This window comes from Rhea pennata, chromosome 3 (assembly GCF_028389875.1).
Source record: "Rhea pennata isolate bPtePen1 chromosome 3, bPtePen1.pri, whole genome shotgun sequence".
In the NCBI taxonomy this organism is placed as follows: Eukaryota; Metazoa; Chordata; class Aves; order Rheiformes; family Rheidae; genus Rhea; species Rhea pennata.
The window spans coordinates 68046197-68070634 of record NC_084665.1 but is presented as its reverse complement, the minus strand read 5'-3'; the positions used below and the strand labels follow the sequence as shown (position 1 = coordinate 68070634).

The 24438-nt window shown below is 53.9% G+C and overlaps 2 protein-coding genes across 2 annotated transcripts; one reads left to right on the top strand and one right to left on the bottom strand.

The window, feature by feature from the left end:
* The first annotated feature begins 4689 nt into the window (after positions 1–4689).
* On the top strand, positions 4690–9747 carry LOC134138865 (uncharacterized). Its single transcript, XM_062573064.1, has 11 exons — positions 4690–4949; positions 5206–5406; positions 5774–5815; positions 6265–6343; positions 6452–6493; positions 6780–6846; positions 7298–7443; positions 7616–7819; positions 8363–8525; positions 8918–9018; positions 9424–9747. The coding sequence occupies exons 1-11, from the start codon at positions 4690–4692 to the stop codon at positions 9745–9747; spliced, it is 1629 nt and encodes a 542-aa protein (XP_062429048.1).
* A 9133-nt stretch (positions 9748–18880) lies between these two features.
* LOC134138864 (uncharacterized) lies at positions 18881–23938 on the bottom strand. Its single transcript, XM_062573063.1, has 11 exons — positions 23679–23938; positions 23222–23422; positions 22813–22854; positions 22285–22363; positions 22135–22176; positions 21782–21848; positions 21185–21330; positions 20809–21012; positions 20103–20265; positions 19610–19710; positions 18881–19204 (listed from the first exon to the last, which is right to left on the bottom strand). The coding sequence occupies exons 1-11, from the start codon at positions 23936–23938 to the stop codon at positions 18881–18883; spliced, it is 1629 nt and encodes a 542-aa protein (XP_062429047.1).
* Positions 23939–24438: the final 500 nt, after the last annotated feature.

The window sequence follows — 24438 nt, the reverse complement described above, 5'->3', positions numbered from 1 at the left end:
TAACCTTGATGAAACCCCAGCGCTTTGAAGATTGCAAGGGGTAGCTAAGACACAAACAGCAGAAGAACCCAGAAGTGGCCTTAGGTTCATTAATGCTTATTAACATATTAAACTACACACCCCTAAATGCATAATGAGATGGAAATGACATGATCATGATGTTACCGCCTCTTCTTCGCTTCCTATGCTGATTGACAGGAATGTGAAAGCGCAAGCGCAGAGCGATTACCTGAGGTAATGAAACTGTAACCAACAGAAAGATTTGTATAAAGTACTCCCTGGAAAGTGTGTGTAACTCAAGAATGAGAGGGGGAGAAGGTGTGCTAGCTTTGTGGATTTACCACCTAGCACCCATCTCTGCGCAGAAATGAAATGAACAAATAGCTCGACCCTGGGTGTCTCTTGGTTGCTTGCCCACCGGGTGACAGAACCCACATTTTGGGGCAACACTGGGAGGAGGAGTACCTGGGCAGGCCGCAACTAGGCAGCGTGCCCCCTCGGTTGGCCGTGGTGAGCAGGGGCAGCCTCCTCCCAAGGCAGCCACGGGAGAGGGTGCTGTTGCAAGTGGGAAAAGACACTTGCCCTTTTCTGGAAGGGGGAGGTGATTCCGGGGTGCACAGACTTAGAAACCAGGAGAACTGCTGTGGCACACCCTACTCAGATGTTGTCTGGGCTTTTTGAGCTGTCCCTCTGCTGTGGCCCCACCGAGCTGCCTGTGCCACTTAGGACACACAGAGCAGCTTTTGGCAAGGGAAATTCCGCTGGGCACAGAAGGAGGGGGTCTGGTGTGGAAGTTCTGCTCTCTTCCCTCCGCCACTGACTAATGGTGAGAACCGGATGCAGTGCGCTGCAGCCCGTGTTCCCTGCGCACAGCCAGCTGTGTCTCCAGGAAGAGAGGGGCAGCTGAAGAAAAATGCCCGCTCTCTCCACGGCTGGAGCCTAGACGTGCAGGGGGTGTCCCTTTTGGCCTTTGCCTTTGCAGGCTGACTCCAGCAAGAGGGGTTGCTGCTGCGAAGTGGGCTGCAATGGTCGTGACTCTCATTTGTGAAGCCTTGCGAGAAGGGGCAGTGCCTTTCCAGGACTCCCTCTCCACAAGGACGGCAGGCATTTGAGAGAACCCAGCAGCAGCAGCAGCAGCAGCAGCAGCAGCAGCAGCAGAGAGCCTAGCCAGAAGCCTGGTGTACGTTTGGAAGTGGGCTTTCCTTTGTTGGACGTGACAGAAATCCTTTTCCTGCAGACACTTGGGACAGACCTCAGCCTCTCCACTGCTCAGGAATAGCCCTGCCTTCAAGCAAGTGCCCACAGACTGGCAGGCTTCCTCTGGCTTTTGGAAGCTCTGCAGAGCTGCATGCGGCAGAGCCTCCTGAGCATGCAGTAGGGATGCCCGTGCAGGAGTGTGCGCGCGCTGCACCTTGGGCCAGAGCGCGCTGTCCGCTCCGCCAGCCAGGCAGCAGCACGAGGAGCTGTGGCCACGCATGTAGGCCGAGGGCAGGTAGGAGGCAAAGTGCGGCCACCAGCACTGGTGTCCCCTGGACGCAACAATCTGCTGCTGCAACATGGAGGCAGAAGCCTTGGGGAACGTCTCCTCACAGCAAGCATAAGAGCGCCGTGCTAAGGATGGGGCTTCTGCGTCTGCAGTGGCCATGCTGCTTTCAGCTCCCAGTGTCAGTTTGGAGTGACAGAACACGGGAAATGTCCTGCCCTGGAGCAAGAGCATCCTGGACAAGACGCGGTGGGAACAGGCAGCTGCGCTCAGGGCTGCCAGGGCGTTGTGGCAGTGTGACGGCCACTGGGGCCGTACCCCGAGTTTGCCATGATCTAGAGGGGTGTTAGAGAGGCCTTTCAGACAGCCGCTCCTTTCTGCTCGGGAGCATTTCCAAGGCCGCCAGGGAAAGCAGGGGTGTTGCAACAGTGCGGGGAGGTGTTTGGGGGTTTTCACTGACATGGACCCAGCTGCTGAAGCCGGACAATGCTCGGACACCAAGCCCATCTCATCCCTTGTCCCAGGGAGCATTGGCTTCCCCCGCCAACAGCAGGACACACACAGGCAGCTCTGTGTTTAAACTGAGTTTAAAGCCATGTCTACCTATTATATACCATATGTTTGGTTTAAAAGGTGTTGTATTCCATTCCAGAATTGAATGATTCCAATATCCATCAGGCTGCATTTTTATAACAAGATGAACATGATGGCCACAGTTGGACCAGGTTTCCTTAAAATCATAGAATCAATAAGGTTGGAAGGGACCTCTGAAGATCATCTAGTCCCACCTCCCTGCTCAGCAGGGTCACCTAGAGCATGTTATTAGACAGGGTTGCATCCAGGCAGGCCTTGAAGATCTCCAGAGAAGGAGACTCCACAACCTCTCTGGGCAACTTGGTCCAGGGCTCTGTCACTCTCACAGGGAAGAAATTCCCCCTCACGGTCAGGCGGAACTTCCTGTGCTTCAATTTCTGCCCATTGCCTCTTGTCCTGTCACACGGGGCAACTGAAAAGAGTTTTTCCCCGTCCCCTTGACACCCTCCCTTCACCTTACCTGACTTGTATAGAGAATATTTGTTCAGTAAAATCTGAGCAGTCTATTATAATATGGCTGGCTGAGGAATAGAGAGAGATGGAAAATTCACATTTCATCTCTAACCATCAGAGGGAAGAATTCTTCACAAAATTTAATTTGATAATCAGTTAACTGTGTATATAGCGAAACATCTTGAACTCTCGAATCTTTCTTGGATCTACCAAAGGTTTTATGTTAGATTTAATAACCTAGAAGCCATATTACACTATTATCCTTGAGTTTTGAAATATGCTCCCTCCCCATACAAATTTGCTGGAGGAAACTCTAATGCTAGCAGATTTGCAAAAACTTCCCAAGAAAAGCATCTAGGACACACAAAATATTTTACACATGCTATTCCCACATTTTAAATGATGTGACTGTACAGAGAGAGACTGAGAGAAGGATTAACAAGAGAGACTGAGGGAGGCCATGCAGGCACAGAGAAAGGTATTATTAAATAGTTGTGCCCAGGTATATCCTTTCATGCATACTGTGCAAGGGCCTGGTCCTTTCATTTCTTTGTTCTATAAATAAATCAGAAGTTCCAGATGTAAAGTATGACTCCACTAAAGACTTTTACTTGTCAGAAGAGCTACTTAAAGTAGCATAAAGCTGTGTCTGAGGGAGAATTGTGTGTGACAGACTTGCAGCAAAGAGAGCAGAAAGCATTGTTGGAGTAACAAATTGAATTTCAATTTAAGAAATCTGAAAAAAATGCATTTCAGTGCACTGAAACTGTTGCTTTTTATTAAAGAGTTATGTCTACAGACCCTACCCTAGTGCCTAAACGTGACTGGTGCTGTAAGCCCACAAATGCAAGATGATTCTCTTTCACTGCAAGCTAAATTAAGTTACGTAGTTAATGCCTCAGAGAAGTGCTGAGCTGCAGTTTCTTGATCACTTGTCTGAACAAAGGTTCACATCCTTTATTCTTTTAGGGTCCCCATTAATACGTTTTTCAGACACCGATGCTCTTTAATGTGTGTACATATAAAACACGCAACAGTGAGGGATATTATCCTGTCCAGCGCACTGGGAGGGGATAGGCAAAGACTTCTATAATGAGCTAGGAAATCAGCGAAAAGGCAAGCACACAGGTGTCCTCATGCTGTTAGATCACACATCCATCTTCTTTAGGAACTACACAAGACGTACAATGGACAGATGAGAGTGAATTTGGCTAGTTGCTTGCTATAAAAAGAGGCAATATGGGCAATATGCAAAGCTGCCACTGTGGAGCACCTGTGCTGGTGTGTGGTGTTGTGAAATCCATGCAACAGGCAAAACCTCTTGCTGGCCTACTTGTCATTGAGCCCCTGTCTGGGTTTGTGCTTCCTGCCAGACCTGACAAGGGGCCCCCACCTTCACAGCTCAGCACTGCTTTGAGCACAAGTGCTTTACTCATCCTCCTTTCCTGCTGTGCTGTTAAGAGTGGAGATGTGATCAAGGCCCATCTCGTCCTTTGTCCCAGGGAACATTTGCTTCCCCCACCAACAGCAGGACACACACAGCTGCTCCTTTCTGCTCGGGAGCATTTCCAAGGCCGCCAGGGAAAGCAGGGGTGTTGCAACAGTGCGGGGAGGTGTTTGGGGGTTTTCACTGACATGGACCCAGCTGCTGAAGCCGGACAATGCTCGGACACCAAGCCCATCTCGTCCCTTGTCCCAGGGAGCATTGGCTTCCCCCGCCAACAGCAGCACACACACAGGCAGCTCCTAGTGCCCACGCACGTCTTTTAGAGCCTCGCAGGGGCAGGAACTGGTGCTGTGCTCTGGTGAGCAAGGGGGCATGGCACGAGGCAGCACTGGTGTCCTGACCCCAGCAGCTGCGCTCCCGCATCCTCAGCATGGAAAGCTGGAGGTGTTAGAGGAGCTCGGTGACCCCGCACACCCTTCTCTCCATCCAGAGTCCCTGCACCGGCCTCCACCCCCCCACTCCCCCCTGCACCGGCCCATGGTCCGGCCACCACATCACAAAGTGACGTGGTGGCACCCGCTGTGACCTTGGCCACGGTCACCAGCGTGCGTGCCCCAGTTCGGTGCCGTGCCGCTGAGGGGAGACGCAGGCTCCCAGCTTTGTGGCACACTTGGGCGCACGAACGTTGCTTCCCCTGCCTGCCTGTGCCGGCATGGGGCAGGCAAACTGCTGCGGCGGGAAGGGCGCTACCAGCCCCGCTCCCGGCACGCAGCGAGAGTCCGCGGTGCCTCGCGCCCGCCATGGGCTCTTCAGCAGGAGAGCCTCTCGGTCCCCGCAGCCGCCAAACACTTTCGTGTCGCGCAGGAGCCCCGAACTGCTCCTCCGCGACCGAGTGTGGGTGACGCGGCGCCGGCGGACCACGCAGAGGCACCTGCTCCTCTTCCCAGACGCCGTTGCTGTTGCCAGCCTCAAGTAAGAAGAGCAACGCGCGCCGTGCTGCCTCCCCGCCGCCGTTGTGCCCCAGCCGCAGGGCACCGACGCGCAGGGCTGACCCAGCCTCTGCTGGCCTCGCTGCCCAGCAGCCACCTGCGGAACGGGGCCCCTGGGGACTGAGGCTGCTGCCTCCTGCCCGAGGCCCCGCGGGCCACCCCAAGGCTCCGTCCCCGCGCCACGGCTCTCCCCCCACCACGGCAACCTCCAAGTCCCTCCCTGCTCTTGCTCCCGGCAGGTTCCGCTCCACCTTCTGCCTGAGGCACCGCGTGTGCCTCAGCCAGCTCTGGGTGGTGAGCGGCGAGGACGAGGCAGCGAGCGAGCGGGAAGAGAGGGTGCTGGATGAGGACGAGGATGAGGATGAGGAGGTATTCAGCCTGTCAAGGCAGAATACGCTCATCCTCATCTGGCCCAGCGACCTCTGTGCGGTCACTTTCTGGTGAGTCCCGCGGCCAGGTGGGGAGCCGTGGCGAGTGCGGGGCACCGTGCACAAACGCAGGGCTCTGCAGGCTTGCTGGAGCTCTGGTCAGGCTGTGTGTGTTGGTGGGGGGGTACACGTGGAAAGTTGGGGAGGAAACGGCACCTCCCAGCTGGGGCAGGTCTGCACAAGCCACCTGCAACCTCCACATCCCTGCAGCCCTGCTCAGCTGAGGGACACTGCTGGGGGACACAGAGCAGGGTGCTTTGGTGGATGACACCCCCGTGGAGCAGGGCCCAGCGGTTGGGCGAGATGTGTTTGGGGGCGTGTGCGTGTCCAAACGATGAGGAGCAGCAGGGGATGAGGCTCTTTGCCCTTTGCTCTGCAGGTCGCGGGAGGGCAAGGAGCGATGGCTGCAGGCCATGCTGAGGTGAGCGCTGCCGGGGCATGGGGCATGCCTGCAGCATCAAGGATGGAGGCAGTGGAGAGCTCCAGGTGGAGCTGCCCACAGAAATGCAGCTGTGGCACTGGTGGAAAGGGACATCCACCGCATAGCATAGCTCCTGGGCAGGGCGGTGGGAGGTGCTCAGCCTGGTGCCTGGAAATTAGCTGCAGCTTCATGGAGTGGTCAGCACAGCTCCTTGCTGGCAGGGATTGGGAGCCCGAGCTGCTGCTCTCCCTTTCTGTACGGAAGAAGCCTCTAGACAGCCGGACCAGCGGGAGGGGGGATGTTCTAGAGCGGTGCTGCCAGCAAGCGCTGCGGGAAGCTCTCCTGTGTCAGGGTGGTGTGGAGGCACTGGGCTGGTGTCAGGGGAGGCAGCAGAGTGGGCTGGGAGTGACAGAGCTCTTCCTTTGTCCCTGCCCTGTGCCCGGGCAAAGCCGAGGATCCCAGGGGCCCAGGGTCACCCGGCTGCCCTCCCTGCGCGTCCTCATGGAGGCCATCAGCTTCTCGCGTCCTGTAAGTGTGGCCAGGCTTTCTGCTCCACCAGCAGAGCCACTTGCCTTTTGCAAACAGCGCCTGGGACGAGCCGCTCACGTTGCCTCCTTGTTCTGTTCTCTTGCCCAGGGGGTGACTGCTGAGACAGCGAGGAAGCTGATTTTGGCGGACGTAAGCAGAAGCTGCCTTTCCACTGGCCCTTGCCGGGTGTTGGCGGGAGGTGTCTGAGCAGGGTGGTGGCAGCTGTGTGGGGGGACGGAGCCGAGGGGCCCCACGGGGTGCAGTGTGCGGGAGCTGCCTGGCTGGCCCAAGCTGCAGCATAAGCCTTTGCCCCAGCACCACTGCGCGGCAGAGAGGCGGAGTCTTTGCTGCACCAAGGCATCTCCTGAGCAGGTGGGTGACCACCTCCGGCTTTTGCCTGGAGCCTCTCCCACATCAGGGCCTTGATTTCTTGCAGGCTGAGGCCAAGCAATACTCCATCCAGGCCCCCGCAGCCAGTGAAGAGGGACTTGGCCACTCAGCGGGTGAGTTTGCAGAAGAAACTGCGCGGCTGCCTTCTGCCATAGTAGATGCTGGGTAGCAATGCTCTCCCTGCCCTCTTGTGCCCTTGCCTAAGGGCAGCTTGCCCAGGTTGCCTTAGGGCAGTGTGCCAAGAACTGCTGCCTCTTCACGGTGAGCCAAAAGCTCCCGGCCTAGGCTCTGGCTTCTAAAACCTGCGGTGGAAAATGTCCTGTCAGGAGCCACTCCCCCACAAGTGCTGCAGACATCAGCGAGAACTGGGGAGAAAGCCCCCTCAGGGGGCTTCCTCAGTAACCTGCTCTCTGCTCTCAGTTAGCCTTTTGGTTTGGGACCTCTCCTTCACAGAAGTCACTTCCCTGCCCCTTCTTTGGCTGTTGATCTCCCACGAGAACTGTCAGCGTTCAAAATCAGGACTTCAAGCAAAACAGCCTCCAACCTGTAGCTTTTCCTTTCTAGAGCTGCATTCAGAAGACCATTGTGACGAGGCAGTGGAATGCCAGGTGGAGTGCCAGAAGAGTCACCACCTGCACACACCACCCTCGCCACTCACCACTGAGGCGCCAATAGGCGGACATGTGGCTGCGCAAGCAGGACAGAGAGAGGTACGGCGCAAAGGCTGGGCCCCAGGAGCACTCCAAAGATCTCTCCCCTAGCCCTGCTTGGGCTGCTTTCAGCTAAGAGCCAGCACACTTTACCCAGCCTCCTTTCCTGCTGCGCTGTTAAGAGGGGTGGAGATCACCTGTGGTCACTTGTCTCTCTTTCCCTGACCGCCAGCCTCAGGTATCTGACTTTGACCTGCGAGTCGAGCCATTGCTCCAAGCGCTGCTTCACGTGACTGTGGAGCAAGCTTCCCTGGAAATCGTGGTGGAAGAAGAGCTGGCCTTCCGGTGGGCACAGCAGTGCACTTACCTAAGGCAGTATAATGCCGAGATGGCCGAGCGCCTCGAAGAACAGCAAAGGCGCCACAGGGAGGAGGAGGTAGGAGTGCCTGAGAGCAGCACGAGCCTGTGTGCATGCTCATGGGAAGCGAGGAAACGGTTTGCAGCAGGGAGAGCCAAGCTGTGCGAGAAGTCAGCTTTGCCCCACAGGGGACTGTCAGGTTGGAGACGCCTCCAAGCAGTCGAGCGCTGTCTGGCTGCACGCTTCGTGCCGCTCTGCTGCAGCAGCATGATGCCACTGTGTTGCTTTGGAGCAGGCATGCTGCAGGGACACCGACTCAAGAGGCGCAACCTGACAGCGCTTTCCCTCTGCAGCCAGTGCTTGCCTCTAGTGTTTCCCCCTGCTCCTCGGGGGTTGTGGTCCTCCACAGGTGGAACACAAGCTTGCTTTCCAACACTCGTCCCGAGGAAGGGTTTTGGCAAAAGCAGAGGCCATAAAGACTGGGTACTGCCTCTGCTTCTCCCCCTGGTTCTGTCTTGGCAGCATGGGGGGCAGGCTGTGATTGTCCTTCAGACCCCAGAGAAAAGGAGGACGAACTAACTAAAGGCCGGCAAGGCTGACGGGCAACAATTGCCTTGGCAGGAGCGTGGCCGGCACCAGTACATGCAAGGGCAGCAGCAAGAGGAGGAGGCGACACAGAAAACTGCTGCTCCGGCCTTTGCTCAGTATTACTTGGCAGATCCCACCCCGTCGCTCTTGACCAGTCTTCCTGAGAGTGGGGACTTCTGTGAGCAGCCAGAGACAGGTTTGTACTGGTGGTTTTTAGCCTGTGCTGTGAACGGACTGATAGAGCAGGTAAAAGAACCCTGAAGTCAGCTTCCCGGCCTGTTACCTACCATTCTCGCACGATGCAAAGAGCAAGGTTTGGGCAATGCCAGGGCAAGCGGGAATTCTTTGTTCAGTCAGAGCGACCGAGGACTTTTGGCAGGTCAGAGACCAGCCCCGCTTGCAGGCCACAGCAGGAACTGTTGTTAGCCTGACTTGCTCGGGACGTTTTCCTCTACCCCACTGCTGTGCGTCTCCCTTGTGCCTGCCCTCTGATTGCAGCACATGAAAACCAGCAGCCATGATCCTGTCCTTCCTTGCTAATAACAGGTGCCTGTTCCTTCTGGTCTTTTTTCTCTCCCGTCCTTACAGATATTGAGAAGGAATTCCTTCCCTGGTGGACGGCAGAAGCGGAAGAAGCACAGGAGACGAGGCTTCCGGGGAAGGCAGTGCTTGCCTCTAAGTTAAGCCAAGTAACTCGAACTAGCTCCCAAGACCCTCTGGCTCATCCTTAGCTTTTGTTGGGATTAAAAAAAGGATTAATAAACAATTGCTTTCTCTTGTCTTCTTCCTGCCACATGGTTTTCCCTACTCCGGTAACTCTTGTTGCTCAGGTTGTGCAGCCAGCACTGCTGCGCTCTTTTCCCTGGGGTTCCCAATTGTGCCCGTGCCCCTGTAGAGGCAAGAGAAAAGCCAGGGCTCTCTACAGCCGCTTGCGTACCATAAGAGCCTTGCAGCTCCTCTGCCTGAGCTGCCTGAGCTACGGAGTACTCAGAAGGGGCCGCGCTTGCCTGCAGAGTCAAGTGACCGACCGTTTTCCTCAGAACCAGGGCTTACCTCCTCAGCGCTCCATAATCATGTCCTTGCTTTGGAAACAGGAAAAACATGCGTGCCTGCTTTCTTGTGGGCCAGTTCCCGATGAGCATTTGGGGGCTTCGATTAGTCAGGCTTCAGAGGCTGCAACTCAAATACCCAAGGAGTATTCTGAGATCTATCTAGTAGAGAAGCCAAAAAATCGTGATGAATACCTGTCCACCTCGGTGGGCCTCGGTGAAGCCACTTTTGGAACTCACGGGAAATCTTCTTTCCAGCAGAATGAAAATTCAACAGAAGGAGAAAAGGAAAAAAATAATTCGCCGTGTGCAGCCAGTGGCCTGGCTAGTCCACTGGGCTTGGCTGGCACCACTGCTGCAGGCGGCTGATGCTGCAAGCATCACTTTGGGGTTTGCCAAGCAGACCTTGTTTAGCCCGTTAGAGCCCTTTGGAGCACTGTTCCTGCCTAGCGTGCACTGTGAGCTGGGCAAGGGTTTGGCCGGCATCTCCTCCACTTGCACTGAGACAGGCTGAGGCAGCAAGCTGCCGCCAGGCTTACGCAGCCGTGGCAGCAGCTGCAGAGCCGGCATCAGACTGACTGATGCAAGCTGATGAGAGATGAAAAAAGAGCCTGTTCATACCCCTGGCTCAAAACCAAAATCCTAAGAACAGAGATGGGGAACGAAAATGCCACACGCTACATCCTAACTACTGGGGAGCAGTGGTGGTGGGAAGCAGAGCTCTGGAGAGCTTCCCGGCGCTCTTGTTGTCCCAAATCTGGGTTCTGTCACCCGGTGGGCAAGCAACCAAGAGACACCCAGGGTCAAGGCATTTGTTCATTTCATTTCTGCGCAGAGATGGGTGCTAGGTGGTAAATCCACAAAGCTAGCACACCTCCTCCCCCTCTCATTCTTGAGTTACACACACTTTCCAGGGAGTACTTTATACAAATCTCTCTGTTGGTTACGGTTTCATTACCTCAGGTAATCGCTCTGCACTTGCGCTTTCACATTCCTGTCAATCAGCATAGGAAGCGAAGAAGAGGCGGTAACATCATGATCATGTCATTTCCATCTCATTATGCATTTAGGGGTGTGTAGTTTAATATGTTAATAAGCATTAATGAACCTAAGGCCACTTCTGGGTTCTTCTGCTGTTTGTGTCTTAGCTACCCCTTGCAATCTTCAAAGCGCTGGGGTTTCATCAAGGTTACTTAGCTGGTTATCCTTTGCAGTACTGTTTCTCTCTCTCCCTTGTTCTTGAGTCTTGTTAACTACTTGCAAGCTTTTTCTCACAGTACTTCTCTAACAATTCCCCCCTTTGAGACTTGATAGTATCACTTATCTAGCAAGTCTCGTTTAAACAACTTCAATTATTCTCCCATGGCATGGGTAATCCGGCAGATTTGGGGAATAGAGATGCAAGCAGTAATCCGAGTCACTTTTTCTGAAGGTCCGTATAAGCTACAAAATCAGGTTAGTTGTGCCAATGAGCACGCATAACAAAATTAGCAACGTCTTCATTTTCCATCTTAACTCTATAGCAAACAAATTAAATTAAACAAATCAACATTCTTATAAATCAGCTCTATCTGTTATTAACAATACTATCAGAATGCAAAATAGCAGCTAATAACACTAGGAGCACCCTAATTCTGTGTAAGAGAGTTCAGTTTTTCAGGTGCAATTCGTTAATTTTGTAACTTCTGTATTCTTACCTTGAGAGAGATCTTGTGGGTGTGGCAGTCCACGAGTCATTCAGAGGTGCCTTCTTTATTCGGGAAGAGTGAGTCCAGGAACTTATTCCCTCCACCTTTACGGCAGTATGAGTTGTCAGAAGCACCAGGAAAGGTCCTTTCCACTTTTCTCTTAGTGCTTCTTCTTTCCATGTCCAAATATAAACTAGATCCCCAGGCTTGAAGTCCTGCACAGGGGAATCCAGTGGAAGGGGGGTACGTTGATTAAGGTACCTATGTAAAGATGTTAGTACCCGAGACAAAGACAATAAATACTCTCTCAACTTTTCTTCCCCTCTCACATGCATTTGATCACTTCGTCCCCCTATTTCATTAACTGGGTAAGGTTTCCCGTAAAGTATTTCAAAAGGGCTTACTCCCTCTTTTGTTCTTGGGGTTATTCTTAGTCTCATCAAGCCCATTGGTAGTACATCTGCCCATTTAAGATGGGTTTCCTGACACAGTTTTGAAATACGTCTTTTAAGTGTTTGGTTCATTCTTTCTACCTTACCGCTAGACTGGGGTCTCCATGGAGTGTGTGATTCCCATTTCATCTGTAAAAATTTGGATGTTCCTTGAACCACCTCTGAAGTAAAATGAGGTCCATTATCTGAGGACATACCTTCAGGAATCCCAAATCGAGCAATTATCTCTCTTAGTAAAATTTTAATTACTTCTTTTGCACGATTGGTGGAGCATGGGAAGGCTTCTGGCCAACCAGAAAACGTATCTACCAAAACAAGCAAATATTTAAACCGACCACATTTAGGCAATTCAGAGAAATCTATCTGCCAGTGTTCCCCTGGGATTAATCCTCTTCTTAGTTCTCCCATAGGTGGTTTCTTCTGAATTTTGGGGTTATTTGCACAACAGGCGGGGCATCTTTTTACAATAAGGTCAGCATTTGATAGCATCTTTGATCCCACAGCATATCTTTTTACGCTGCTTATCATAGCATCTGCTCCCATGTGAGTTTCTTCATGCAGTCTCTTGAGGAGCACTTCCATCATTTTGGTTGCAGCTAAAACTTGTCCATCTGGGGTGACCCACCACCCTTCAGCACTTTTTGTACATTTCAGCCTTTCTGCCAACTGATTTTCTTTGTCTGAATATTCAGGAGGTCTCCTTTGTATTTTTCTACGGGTAATAAAGCCCCTATCACCTGTCCTGCTAGTGCTGCCTTTTTGGCTGCCATATCCGCTCTCCTGTTTCCTTGTGCCACTTCACTATTTCCCTTTTGGTGGGCTTTGCCATGCATTATAGCTACTTCTTTGGGTTCCATTATTGCTTGTAACAATCCTAATATCTCTTGTCCATACTTTATATTACTTCCTTGAGAATTTAAGAGCCCTCGTTCTTTCCAAATTGCTCCACGAGCAAAAAAAAGTCCCCCAAAATTTAACAGCCTCACTGTTGCCTCTAAACATATTTGCTCTGAATCCGCTCCAATCAAAATGTCATCCACATACCGTAAAAGAGTGACATTTTTGTTACCTGCCTGCCATTGGGCTAGTTCTTTGGCCAAGATCTCGCCAAACAGGGTAGGACTGTTCTTGAATCCTTGAGGAAGAACCGTCCAGCATAACTGCTCCTTCCTCCTCGTAGTGGGACTTCCCCGTTCAAAGGCGAAAATTGTCTGGCTTTGTTCTTCTATAAGAACACAGAAAAAAAGCATCTTTTAAATCTAGCACTGTAAAACAATTGTTAGTCTCAGGCACCGAGGCTAAAAGAGTCTATGGGTTTGGCACGGTTGGATGGATATCTTTTGTTATTTGGTTCACTGCCCTTAGGTCCTGGATCAGTCGATATTCTTGGGAGCGCGGTTTCCATACCGGCAGGATGGGTGTATTGAATTCAGACTGACACTCTCTAAGCAGGACGTATTGCAAGAAGGCATTAATTAGGGGTTCCAATCCTCTACGTGCTTCTAGCTTGATAGGGTACTGATGCACCCTAACTGACTTCGCTCCTGGTTGTAGCTCTATTTTGACCGGAGTCACGTTTTCTCTTTTACCTGGCTTTGTTGAGGCCCAAACCAAGGGAATCACCGCATTCAATACACTTGAAGGGATACTTGCACTGTTATTGTCTGGAGCTGATCCCACCAAACGGCAGATTTGTGCTCTCCATGCCAGTTCTGGAGGGATGTGGAGATGCACGGAACTCTCAGAAAAGGTCACCTGTGCATTCAGTTTGCATAGTAAATCCCGTCCTAATAAAGGGAGGGGACACTCTGGCATATAGAGAAACTCGTGAGTCAATTTAGCACCTCCAATCATTTTCCTTCCCGTAGCCCCAGCAATAGTCGTAGTAGTCTTACTTAAGGGTTCTTTACAACTAGTTATCACTGGATCAGTGGCTCCACTATCTAATAAAAATCTAGAGTTTCATTCCCCAGCTTTACTGGAACCAGGGGATCAGCTGAGGAAATTCTAATTTTCTCCCCCGGTCCCCTTCGTTCCGTATCTGACTCCTCTAACATAATTAGGTCGGTGTTTGCTGGGCTCTGTAGCTTTGTTATCCTTCTTTGATTTGGACATTCATTTTTCCAGTGCCCTTCCTGTCTACAAATTGCCCATTGATTTGGACCCCAAGGGGGTCTAGGGAGGCCTCCTCCTGGCCTCCCTCCCCTTCCACCTCTTCCTCCTCTCTTACCTCTTCTGCTTCCCCTGCCCTGCCTTGGAATTCATTCCTCTGGACAGCTGCCAGGAGAGAAGCCTGCAGTTTCATTTGATTTTGTGTTTCTCTTGTTCTCTTTTCATCTCGATTATTATATACCTTATACGCTCTTTCTATCAGCTGTGAAATAGACATTCCCCCAGCTCCATCTACCTTCTGTACCTTCTTCCTAATATCCTGAGCTGACTGGCCAATGGAGAGCACATTAAACAGCCTTTGGTTCGTTTCCTCGTTTGGATCCAGGTCTGTCCATTTTCTGGCTGTTTTGCATAATCTTTCTTAAAAGGCTGAGGGATTTTCTTCAGGCCCTTGCTTTATTTCATACAATTTTGATACATTCTTTGGTTTCGGAGCCCCGTACCGAACCCCATATAAAATTAGCTGTTGGTACTGCCTCAATAGCTCCCTACCCCCGCTCCTACTTGGATCCCACTCTGGATCCTTTCTGGTGGGTAAACAGACCTCAGGATCCCCCTTTCTGTCCCTTCTCTCACCCTCTTCTTTTGCCTTATCAGTTACCAGCCTCTTTTCTTCTCCTGTCAGGAAAGTATTCAACAGCGCCTGCACGTCTCCCTAGTTAGGATTATGAGTTATCACAATAGTCTCCAAAAGTTGATGCAGCTTCTCAGGATTTTCCCTGTATGATCCAATAGACTGCTTCCAGTTTAGTAAATCCGAGCTTGTAAGAGGAGCATGTACAAATACTGGCAGCCCTTCTGGCCCCACTGCTTGCCTCAAAGGAGCCTGTATAACAGGTTGTTTCTGTCTCCTAGTTCGGCCAGAAATAGGGCTGGACTCTTTGCTTTCTAGTGGGGGGTCCGATGCTCCTCATGAGGTGGAATCATTTCCACAAGAGGGGGGCACTGTCAATAGTTGTGCATCCTCCTGCTCCTCTCCATTCAGAATTTTTCTGTTAGCACAATACCCGCTCTCTTCCTTCTTTTCTACTGCAACCATCACAGATTCCTCTTCACTTATAAGTTCACATTCCCTTTGAATTTCTGGTTCCCTATGCAGTGACATAAAAGCCTCCACATAGGGTATCTCATCCCACTTCCCCTTCCGGCAACAAAACAGCAGTAACTGTAATACAGTGTTATGGTTCAAGGTCCCATTTTCTGACCACTGCTCATCACAGTCCAGCTTATACATTGGCCACCACTGATTACAATATCCTCTCATTCCTTCTTTTGTCATCCGATCTCCTCCAAAAATATCCCAGTGTTCCAAAATACAACCCAAAGGGCTACAGGGAGGAATCCTGGATTGGCTTGATCCCATCTCAGTTACCTAGAGATACCAACCTTATTACCTAGAAATACCTTTTTTCCCGTACCTTTGTGCGCACTCAGCTCTGACCCCTCTGATCAATTTAAGGCAACCTTTGCCGAGCGTCTACGTGCGACATAATCCAACATAATCTTCCGTGGAAGTAAGTAAATTTTATACTCACCAATCCAAAGATTCACCCCCGCCCTTTCGCCTCTTGTCCTTGAGTCTTGTTAACTCTTTGCAAAGTTTTTCTCACAGTATTGCTTGCTTCTCTATTCCCCAAATCTGCCGGATTACCCATGCCATGGGAAATACTTAGAATTAATAATTGTCCCTCCAACAAGTGCAGGGAGTCTAGTCCAACTCCGCCCTGGTTGCATAAGTGGGCTATGATACTGTGCATGCGAGCAGACTTATTTTGGAGGCCACATTTGACTTTGGGGGTCGCTATTTCATTACTCTTCAACTTCTGACCTTATGGTGACTGCTTCTCACGGTGATTCTGTGGCTGGAAGCCACCGAATCTATATGTAACCAGCCGCTGTTCTTTCTCACAGATTTCCAAGACCTTGTTAGTTACTTACTGGTATTCCACTTAACACAGCCGTGTTGTTTGAGGCACTAAAAAGTTACAACACTGACTACTCTCACCAAGTATCATGCAGTACGGATACAAAAAGTTAAAACACGCACCATTCCCGTCAAGTATCACGCAGTACGGATACAAAAAGTTACAACACGCACCATTCCCGTCAAGTATCACGCAGTACGGATACAAAAAGTTACAACACGCACCATTCCCGTCAAGTATCACGCAGTACGGATACAAAAAGTTACAACACGCACCATTCCCGTCAAGTATCACGCAGTACGGATACAAGGCGGTGCAAGAGAGCAGGTGCAGGGGCTGCACAGTGTCAGCGCCTGCCTGTGCAGCGACTCGCCCGGCACGAGGCTCATTCAGCAGAAGGGATGAGGTGCGCGCGAGGAGGCGCAGTGGGCTTTGCGAGGGGCTGAGCAGGGCCCTGCCAGGAACCATGCGCCCACAAGAGGCTCGAGGCCTGGGGGTGCTGGTGGACATGGGTTTTGTCCTTGGAGCTTTTCTTTATAGCAGTGAGACAGAGGTGGTCTTGTGCGACACAGGCTGCTCTGTTCCAGCCCTGCTAGCAGCTTCCTGCTGCTCCGCACATTGCTTTGATGCAAATGCTGTTGATGTTGCTGGCAACCACGTAAGCCATCACTTCAGCAGCCCCACTGAAGTAGTAGTTCTCCTCAGGACGCGCAGTTCTTCAAAGGGTGCCACAGAGCTGCTCTCCAGCTGCGTGGCCGGACGGCTCCTGCAGCCCGGGCACAGAGTGTAGGTGCATTTGCACGGAGCAGTTCATCAGCCCAACGTCTGTGGGAATCCTAAGGAAGCAAAGGCTGGAGGAGAGCAGAGCGCAACAGGAGATCTTGGTAGTCTGCAGTTTTTTGGAGGAGGGCAGCAATGTTCTCCCAGAGCAGGGCAGGAGACCTGAAGGTCTCTGGAAGAGGCAAGCTGTCAGGAATTGTCTCAGCAGACACCTCGACTCTCCGCCAGGCCAGGAAGGGAAGCAGAGGAAGAAAATCAAAACGGTCCTTTAACCTTTTGACTCCTTTTCCCAAAGAAAGCCTTATCCTCCTTGGACAGTATCTCTTCAGACACTGCCGAGTTACAGTCCAAGAGAACGTCTTCCTTGAATGCGCCATTCCTTGCACGAAGCAGAACAACACGTGTATGCAGTATCACACCTGACAACGCATCCACTGAGCTCTGTAATGTTGACGTTCTGACGCGTGACACTTTTGCCGCTTTGGGATAGACGCTGGAATGCTTTTGAAAGTTCAGCCAGCTAGAGTTTTGTAGTTGTCTGTCGAGCCGGTAGTCGGGCATGACCTCAACCTACGTATCTGAACGGGATATAGGGGTCAAGGTGATTTGGCTGACGAAGCAAAGGTGCTCTTAGCTAGACTAGCGAATGGCAGGGGCAGTGAGCTGATCGTTCACAGTGGCTCTGCTGTTCACATTTTGCAAAGAGGCTACTTTCATCCGGGCCTGGAACAGGAGAATACATTGTTCCAGGATTGGACCCCAGGTCACCCAGTGCCCCAGCAGGTGGGACCTCAGTGGAGGGGACAAGGCAGGAGGCAGTGCTTTGGGGAAGCCCAGGAGGAGTGCACTTGCAAGCCTGTTCTGCCTCTGCCTGCAAGCCTCTGCCCCAAACCTGCCAACACGCTCAACAAGCCTCCAGCACCATTGTCCAGCGTGGCTCCCATGGCAAGGCCATCCTTGGCGCTGCGTGGAGCAAGACCTGGGATGAAGCTGTCCCTCCACCAGCCTGGGCAGTCTGCAGAGCAAGGACCTTACCCTTCCACTGGCTCTGGCACTTGCTAATATGTTTGCAGGTTTGCCTTGGCCACGTCCGTAAAATGCCCTTTGGAAGCAATCTTTGTGTATTCTTTTGGATGCTTGAAACCCGTGAGCAGGAAAGAGAAACTGCATCGTCGTTCTCCTTCTCCTCACATTGCCTGAGCTATGGTGACTAGCTTTGGCCACTTCTGAGTTCACAGAAGCACAGAAGAGCTGTGGTTGGAAGCCTCCCTCTCAAACAGGGTCACCAGGACGCTGCTGAGGTGGCTTTGTAGCCACAGAAAGCCCTGGTGGCAGGTGTCTGCCCAAACTCCAGAGCCTTTGCTCTGGTGCCTGCTGAGGTGCCCGGCCAGGGCCGTGCGGAAGGAGGGAGCGACGACACACTAGCTTTGCCCTTCCTGGCTCCCACGTCAGGGGCTGTGGCCACCTTGTCAGGCCCTTCCCACGCCCTGATGGCGTGGGGAGGCGAGGGCAGTATTTTGTCCTCCCTCTATCATCAGCTGAGAGTGTTGGAGCAATGCCGTGAGAAAAAGCTTGCAAGTAGTTAACAAGACTCAGGGACAAGGGAGAGAGAGAAACAGTACTGCAAAGGATAACCAGCTCCGGCTAAGTAACCTTGATGAAACCACAGCACTCTGCAGAATGTGAGGGGTAGGTAAGACACAAACAGCAGAAGAACCCAGAAGTGGCCTTAGGTTCATTAATGCTTATTAACATATTAAACTACACACCCCTAAATGCATAATGAGATGGAAATGACATGATCATGATGTTACCGCCTTTTCTTCGCTTCCTATGCTGATTGACAGGAATGTGAAAGCGCAAGTGCAGAGCGATTACCTGAGGTAATGAAACCGTAACCAACAGAGAGATTTGTATAAAGTACTCCCTGGAAAGTGTGTGTAACTCAAGAATGAGAGGGGGAGAAGATGTGCTAGCTTTGTGGATTTACCACCTAGCACCCATCTCTGCGCAGAAATGAAATGAACAAATGCCTTGACCCTGGGTGTCTCTTGGTTGCTTGCCCACCGGGTGACAGAACCCAGATTTGGGACAACAAGAGCGCCGGGAAGCTCTCCAGAGGCTGAGCCTGGAGCTCTGCTTCCCACCACCACTGCTCCCCAGTAGTTAGGATGTGGCGTGTGGCATTTTCGTTCCCCATCTCTGTTCTTAGGATTTTGGTTTTGAGCCAGGGGTATGAACAGGCTCTTTTTTCATCTCTCATCAGCTTGCATCAGTCAGTCTGATGCCGGCTCTGCAGCTGCTGCCACGGCTGCGTAAGCCTGGCGGCAGCTTGCTGCCTCAGCCTGTCTCAGTGCAAGTGGAGGAGATGCCGGCCAAACCCTTGCCCAGCTCACAGTGCACGCTAGGCAGGAACAGTGCTCCAAAGGGCTCTAACGGGCTAAACAAGGTCTGCTTGGCAAACCCCAAAGTGATGCTTGCAGCATCAGCCGCCTGCAGCAGTGGTGCCAGCCAAGCCCAGTGGACTAGCCAGGCCACTGGCTGCACACGGCGAATTATTTTTTTCCTTTTCTCCTTCTGTTGAATTTTCATTCTGCTGGAAAGAAGATTTCCCGTGAGTTCCAAAAGTGGCTTCACCGAGGCCCACCGAGGTGGACAGGTATTCATCACGATTTTTTGGCTTCTCTACTAGATAGATCTCAGAATACTCCTTGGGTATTTGAGTTGCAGCCTCTGAAGCCTGACTAATCGAAGCCCCCAAATGCTCATCGGGAACTGGCCCACAAGAAAGCAGGCACGCATGTTTTTCCTGTTTCCAAAGCAAGGACATGATTATGGAGCGCTGAGGAGGTAAGCCCTGGTTCTGAGGAAAACGGTCGGTCACTTGACTCTGCAGGCAAGCGCGGCCCCTTCTGAGTACTCCGTAGCTCAGGCAGCTCAGGCAGAGGAGCTGCAAGGCTCTTATGGTACGCAAGCGGCTGTAGAGAGCCCTGGCTTTTCTCTTGCCTCTACAGGGGCACGGACACAATTGGGAACCCCAGGGAAAAGAGCGCAGCAGTGCTGGCTGCACAACCTGAGCAACAAGAGTTACCGGAGTAGGGAAAACCATGTGGCAGGAAGAAGACAAGAGAAAGCAATTGTTTATTAATCCTTTTTTTAATCCCAACAAAAGCTAAGGATGAGCCAGAGGGTCTTGGGAGCTAGTTCGAGTTACTTGGCTTAACTTAGAGGCAAGCACTGCCTTCCCCGGAAGCCTCGTCTCCTGTGCTTCTTCCGCTTCTGCCGTCCACCAGGGAAGGAATTCCTTCTCAATATCTGTAAGGACGGGAGAGAAAAAAGACCAGAAGGAACAGGCACCTGTTATTAGCAAGGAAGGACAGGATCATGGCTGCTGGTTTTCATGTGCTGCAATCAGAGGGCAGGCACAAGGGAGACGCACAGCAGTGGGGTAGAGGAAAACGTCCCGAGCAAGTCAGGCTAACAACAGTTCCTGCTGTGGCCTGCAAGCGGGGCTGGTCTCTGACCTGCCAAAAGTCCTCGGTCGCTCTGACTGAACAAAGAATTCCCGCTTGCCCTGGCATTGCCCAAACCTTGCTCTTTGCATCGTGCGAGAATGGTAGGTAACAGGCCGGGAAGCTGACTTCAGGGTTCTTTTACCTGCTCTATCAGTCCGTTCACAGCACAGGCTAAAAACCACCAGTACAAACCTGTCTCTGGCTGCTCACAGAAGTCCCCACTCTCAGGAAGACTGGTCAAGAGCGACGGGGTGGGATCTGCCAAGTAATACTGAGCAAAGGCCGGAGCAGCAGTTTTCTGTGTCGCCTCCTCCTCTTGCTGCTGCCCTTGCATGTACTGGTGCCGGCCACGCTCCTGCCAAGGCAATTGTTGCCCGTCAGCCTTGCCGGCCTTTAGTTAGTTCGTCCTCCTTTTCTCTGGGGTCTGAAGGACAATCACAGCCTGCCCCCCATGCTGCCAAGACAGAACCAGGGGGAGAAGCAGAGGCAGCACCCAGTCTTTATGGCCTCTGCTTTTGCCAAAACCCTTCCTCGGGACGAGTGTTGGAAAGCAAGCTTGTGTTCCACCTGTGGAGGACCACAACCCCCGAGGAGCAGGGGGAAACACTAGAGGCAAGCACTGGCTGCAGAGGGAAAGCGCTGTCAGGTTGCGCCTCTTGAGTCGGTGTCCCTGCAGCATGCCTGCTCCAAAGCAACACAGTGGCATCATGCTGCTGCAGCAGAGCGGCACGAAGCGTGCAGCCAGACAGCGCTCGACTGCTTGGAGGCGTCTCCAACCTGACAGTCCCCTGTGGGGCAAAGCTGACTTCTCGCACAGCTTGGCTCTCCCTGCTGCAAACCGTTTCCTCGCTTCCCATGAGCATGCACACAGGCTCGTGCTGCTCTCAGGCACTCCTACCTCCTCCTCCCTGTGGCGCCTTTGCTGTTCTTCGAGGCGCTCGGCCATCTCGGCATTATACTGCCTTAGGTAAGTGCACTGCTGTGCCCACCGGAAGGCCAGCTCTTCTTCCACCACGATTTCCAGGGAAGCTTGCTCCACAGTCACGTGAAGCAGCGCTTGGAGCAATGGCTCGACTCGCAGGTCAAAGTCAGATACCTGAGGCTGGCGGTCAGGGAAAGAGAGACAAGTGACCACAGGTGATCTCCACCCCTCTTAACAGCGCAGCAGGAAAGGAGGCTGGGTAAAGTGTGCTGGCTCTTAGCTGAAAGCAGCCCAAGCAGGGCTAGGGGAGAGATCTTTGGAGTGCTCCTGGGGCCCAGCCTTTGCGCCGTACCTCTCTCTGTCCTGCTTGCGCAGCCACATGTCCGCCTATTGGCGCCTCAGTGGTGAGTGGCGAGGGTGGTGTGTGCAGGTGGTGACTCTTCTGGCACTCCACCTGGCATTCCACTGCCTCGTCACAATGGTCTTCTGAATGCAGCTCTAGAAAGGAAAAGCTACAGGTTGGAGGCTGTTTTGCTTGAAGTCCTGATTTTGAACGCTGACAGTTCTCGTGGGAGATCAACAGCCAAAGAAGGGGCAGGGAAGTGACTTCTGTGAAGGAGAGGTCCCAAACCAAAAGGCTAACTGAGAGCAGAGAGCAGGTTACTGAGGAAGCCCCCTGAGGGGGCTTTCTCCCCAGTTCTCGCTGATGTCTGCAGCACTTGTGGGGGAGTGGCTCCTGACAGGACATTTTCCACCGCAGGTTTTAGAAGCCAGAGCCTAGGCCGGGAGCTTTTGGCTCACCGTGAAGAGGCAGCAGTTCTTGGCACACTGCCCTAAGGCAACCTGGGCAAGCTGCCCTTAGGCAAGGGCACAAGAGGGCAGGGAGAGCATTGCTACCCAGCATCTACTATGGCAGAAGGCAGCCGCGCAGTTTCTTCTGCAAACTCACCCGCTGAGTGGCCAAGTCCCTCTTCACTGGCTGCGGGGGCCTGGATGGAGTATTGCTTGGCCTCAGCCTGCAAGAAATCAAGGCCCTGATGTGGGAGAGGCTCCAGGCAAAAGCCGGAGGTGGTCACCCACCTGCTCAGGAGATGCCTTGGTGCAGCAAAGACTCCGCCTCTCTGCCGCGCAGTGGTGCTGGGGCAAAGGCTTATGCTGCAGCTTGGGCCAGCCAGGCAGCTCCCGCACACTGCACCCCGTGGGGCCCCTCGGCTCCGTCCCCCCACACAGCTGCCACCACCCTGCTCAGACACCTCCCGCCAACACCCGGCAAGGGCCAGTGGAAAGGCAGCTTCTGCTTACGTCCGCCAAAATCAGCTTCCTCGCTGTCTCAGCAGTCACCCCCTGGGCAAGAGAACAGAACAAGGAGGCAACGTGAGCGGCTCGTCCCAGGCGCTGTTTGCAAAAGGCAAGTGGCTCTGCTGGTGGAGCAGAAAGCCTGGCCACACTTACAGGACGCGAGAAGCTGATGGCCTCCATGAGGACGCGCAGGGAGGGCAGCCGGGTGACCCTGGGCCCCTGGGATCCTCGGCTTTGCCCGGGCACAGGGCAGGGACAAAGGAAGAGCTCTGTCACTCCCAGCCCACTCTGCTGCCTCCCCTGACACCAGCCCAGTGCCTCCACACCACCCTGACACAGGAGAGCTTCCCGCAGCGCTTGCTGGCAGCACCGCTCTAGAACATCCCCCCTCCCGCTGGTCCGGCTGTCTAGAGGCTTCTTCCGTACAGAAAGGGAGAGCAGCAGCTCGGGCTCCCAATCCCTGCCAGCAAGGAGCTGTGCTGACCACTCCATGAAGCTGCAGCTAATTTCCAGGCACCAGGCTGAGCACCTCCCACCGCCCTGCCCAGGAGCTATGCTATGCGGTGGATGTCCCTTTCCACCAGTGCCACAGCTGCATTTCTGTGGGCAGCTCCACCTGGAGCTCTCCACTGCCTCCATCCTTGATGCTGCAGGCATGCCCCATGCCCCGGCAGCGCTCACCTCAGCATGGCCTGCAGCCATCGCTCCTTGCCCTCCCGCGACCTGCAGAGCAAAGGGCAAAGAGCCTCATCCCCTGCTGCTCCTCATCGTTTGGACACGCACACGCCCCCAAACACATCTCGCCCAACCGCTGGGCCCTGCTCCACGGGGGTGTCATCCACCAAAGCACCCTGCTCTGTGTCCCCCAGCAGTGTCCCTCAGCTGAGCAGGGCTGCAGGGATGTGGAGGTTGCAGGTGGCTTGTGCAGACCTGCCCCAGCTGGGAGGTGCCGTTTCCTCCCCAACTTTCCACGTGTACCCCCCCACCAACACACACAGCCTGACCAGAGCTCCAGCAAGCCTGCAGAGCCCTGCGTTTGTGCACGGTGCCCCGCACTCGCCACGGCTCCCCACCTGGCCGCGGGACTCACCAGAAAGTGACCGCACAGAGGTCGCTGGGCCAGATGAGGATGAGCGTATTCTGCCTTGACAGGCTGAATACCTCCTCATCCTCATCCTCGTCCTCATCCAGCACCCTCTCTTCCCGCTCGCTCGCTGCCTCGTCCTCGCCGCTCACCACCCAGAGCTGGCTGAGGCACACGCGGTGCCTCAGGCAGAAGGTGGAGCGGAACCTGCCGGGAGCAAGAGCAGGGAGGGACTTGGAGGTTGCCGTGGTGGGGGGAGAGCCGTGGCGCGGGGACGGAGCCTTGGGGTGGCCCGCGGGGCCTCGGGCAGGAGGCAGCAGCCTCAGTCCCCAGGGGCCCCGTTCCGCAGGTGGCTGCTGGGCAGCGAGGCCAGCAGAGGCTGGGTCAGCCCTGCGCATCGGTGCCCTGCGGCTGGGGCACAACGGCGGCGGGGAGGCAGCACGGCGCGCGTTGCTCTTCTTACTTGAGGCTGGCAACAGCAACGGCGTCTGGGAAGAGGAGCAGGTGCCTCTGCGTGGTCCGCCGGCGCCGCGTCACCCACACTCGGTCGCGGAGGAGCAGTTCGGGGCTCCTGCGCGACACGAAAGTGTTTGGCGGCTGCGGGGACCGAGAGGCTCTCCTGCTGAAGAGCCCATGGCGGGCGCGAGGCACCGCGGACTCTCGCTGCGTGCCGGGAGCGGGGCTGGTAGCGCCCTTCCCGCCGCAGCAGTTTGCCTGCCCCATGCCGGCACAGGCAGGCAGGGGAAGCAACGTTCGTGCGCCCAAGTGTGCCACAAAGTTGGGAGCCTGCGTCTCCCCTCAGCGGCACGGCACCGAACTGGGGCACGCACGCTGGTGACCGTGGCCAAGGTCACAGCGGGTGCCACCACGTCACTTTGTGATGTGGTGGCCGGACCATGGGCCGGTGCAGGGGGGGGTGGGGGGGTGGAGGCCGGTGCAGGGACTCTGGGTGGAGAGAAGGGTGTGCGGGGTCACCGAGCTCCTCTAACACCTCCAGCTTTCCATGCTGAGGATGCGGGAGCGCAGCTGCTGGGGTCAGGACACCAGTGCTGCCTCGTGCCATGCCCCCTTGCTCACCAGAGCACAGCACCAGTTCCTGCCCCTGCGAGGCTCTAAAAGACGTGCGTGGGCACTAGGAGCTGCCTGTGTGTGTGCTGCTGTTGGCGGGGGAAGCCAATGCTCCCTGGGACAAGGGACGAGATGGGCTTGGTGTCCGAGCATTG

Excerpts from the sequence above, each read along its gene's own strand:
- LOC134138865 (XM_062573064.1), top strand. The coding sequence starts at position 4,690 with ATGGGGCAGGCAAACTGCTGCGGCGGGAAGGGCGCTACCAGCCCCGCT. Across the intron at positions 4,950-5,205 it reads GTTGCTGTTGCCAGCCTCAA|GTTCCGCTCCACCTTCTGCC; the intron begins GTAAGAAGAGCA and ends TGCTCCCGGCAG. Across the intron at positions 9,019-9,423 it reads TTGCCTCTAAGTTAAGCCAA|GAAAAACATGCGTGCCTGCT; the intron begins GTAACTCGAACT and ends CTTTGGAAACAG.
- LOC134138864 (XM_062573063.1), bottom strand. The coding sequence starts at position 23,938 with ATGGGGCAGGCAAACTGCTGCGGCGGGAAGGGCGCTACCAGCCCCGCT. Across the intron at positions 20,266-20,808 it reads GGCGCCACAGGGAGGAGGAG|GAGCGTGGCCGGCACCAGTA; the intron begins GTAGGAGTGCCT and ends TTGCCTTGGCAG. Across the intron at positions 19,205-19,609 it reads TTGCCTCTAAGTTAAGCCAA|GAAAAACATGCGTGCCTGCT; the intron begins GTAACTCGAACT and ends CTTTGGAAACAG.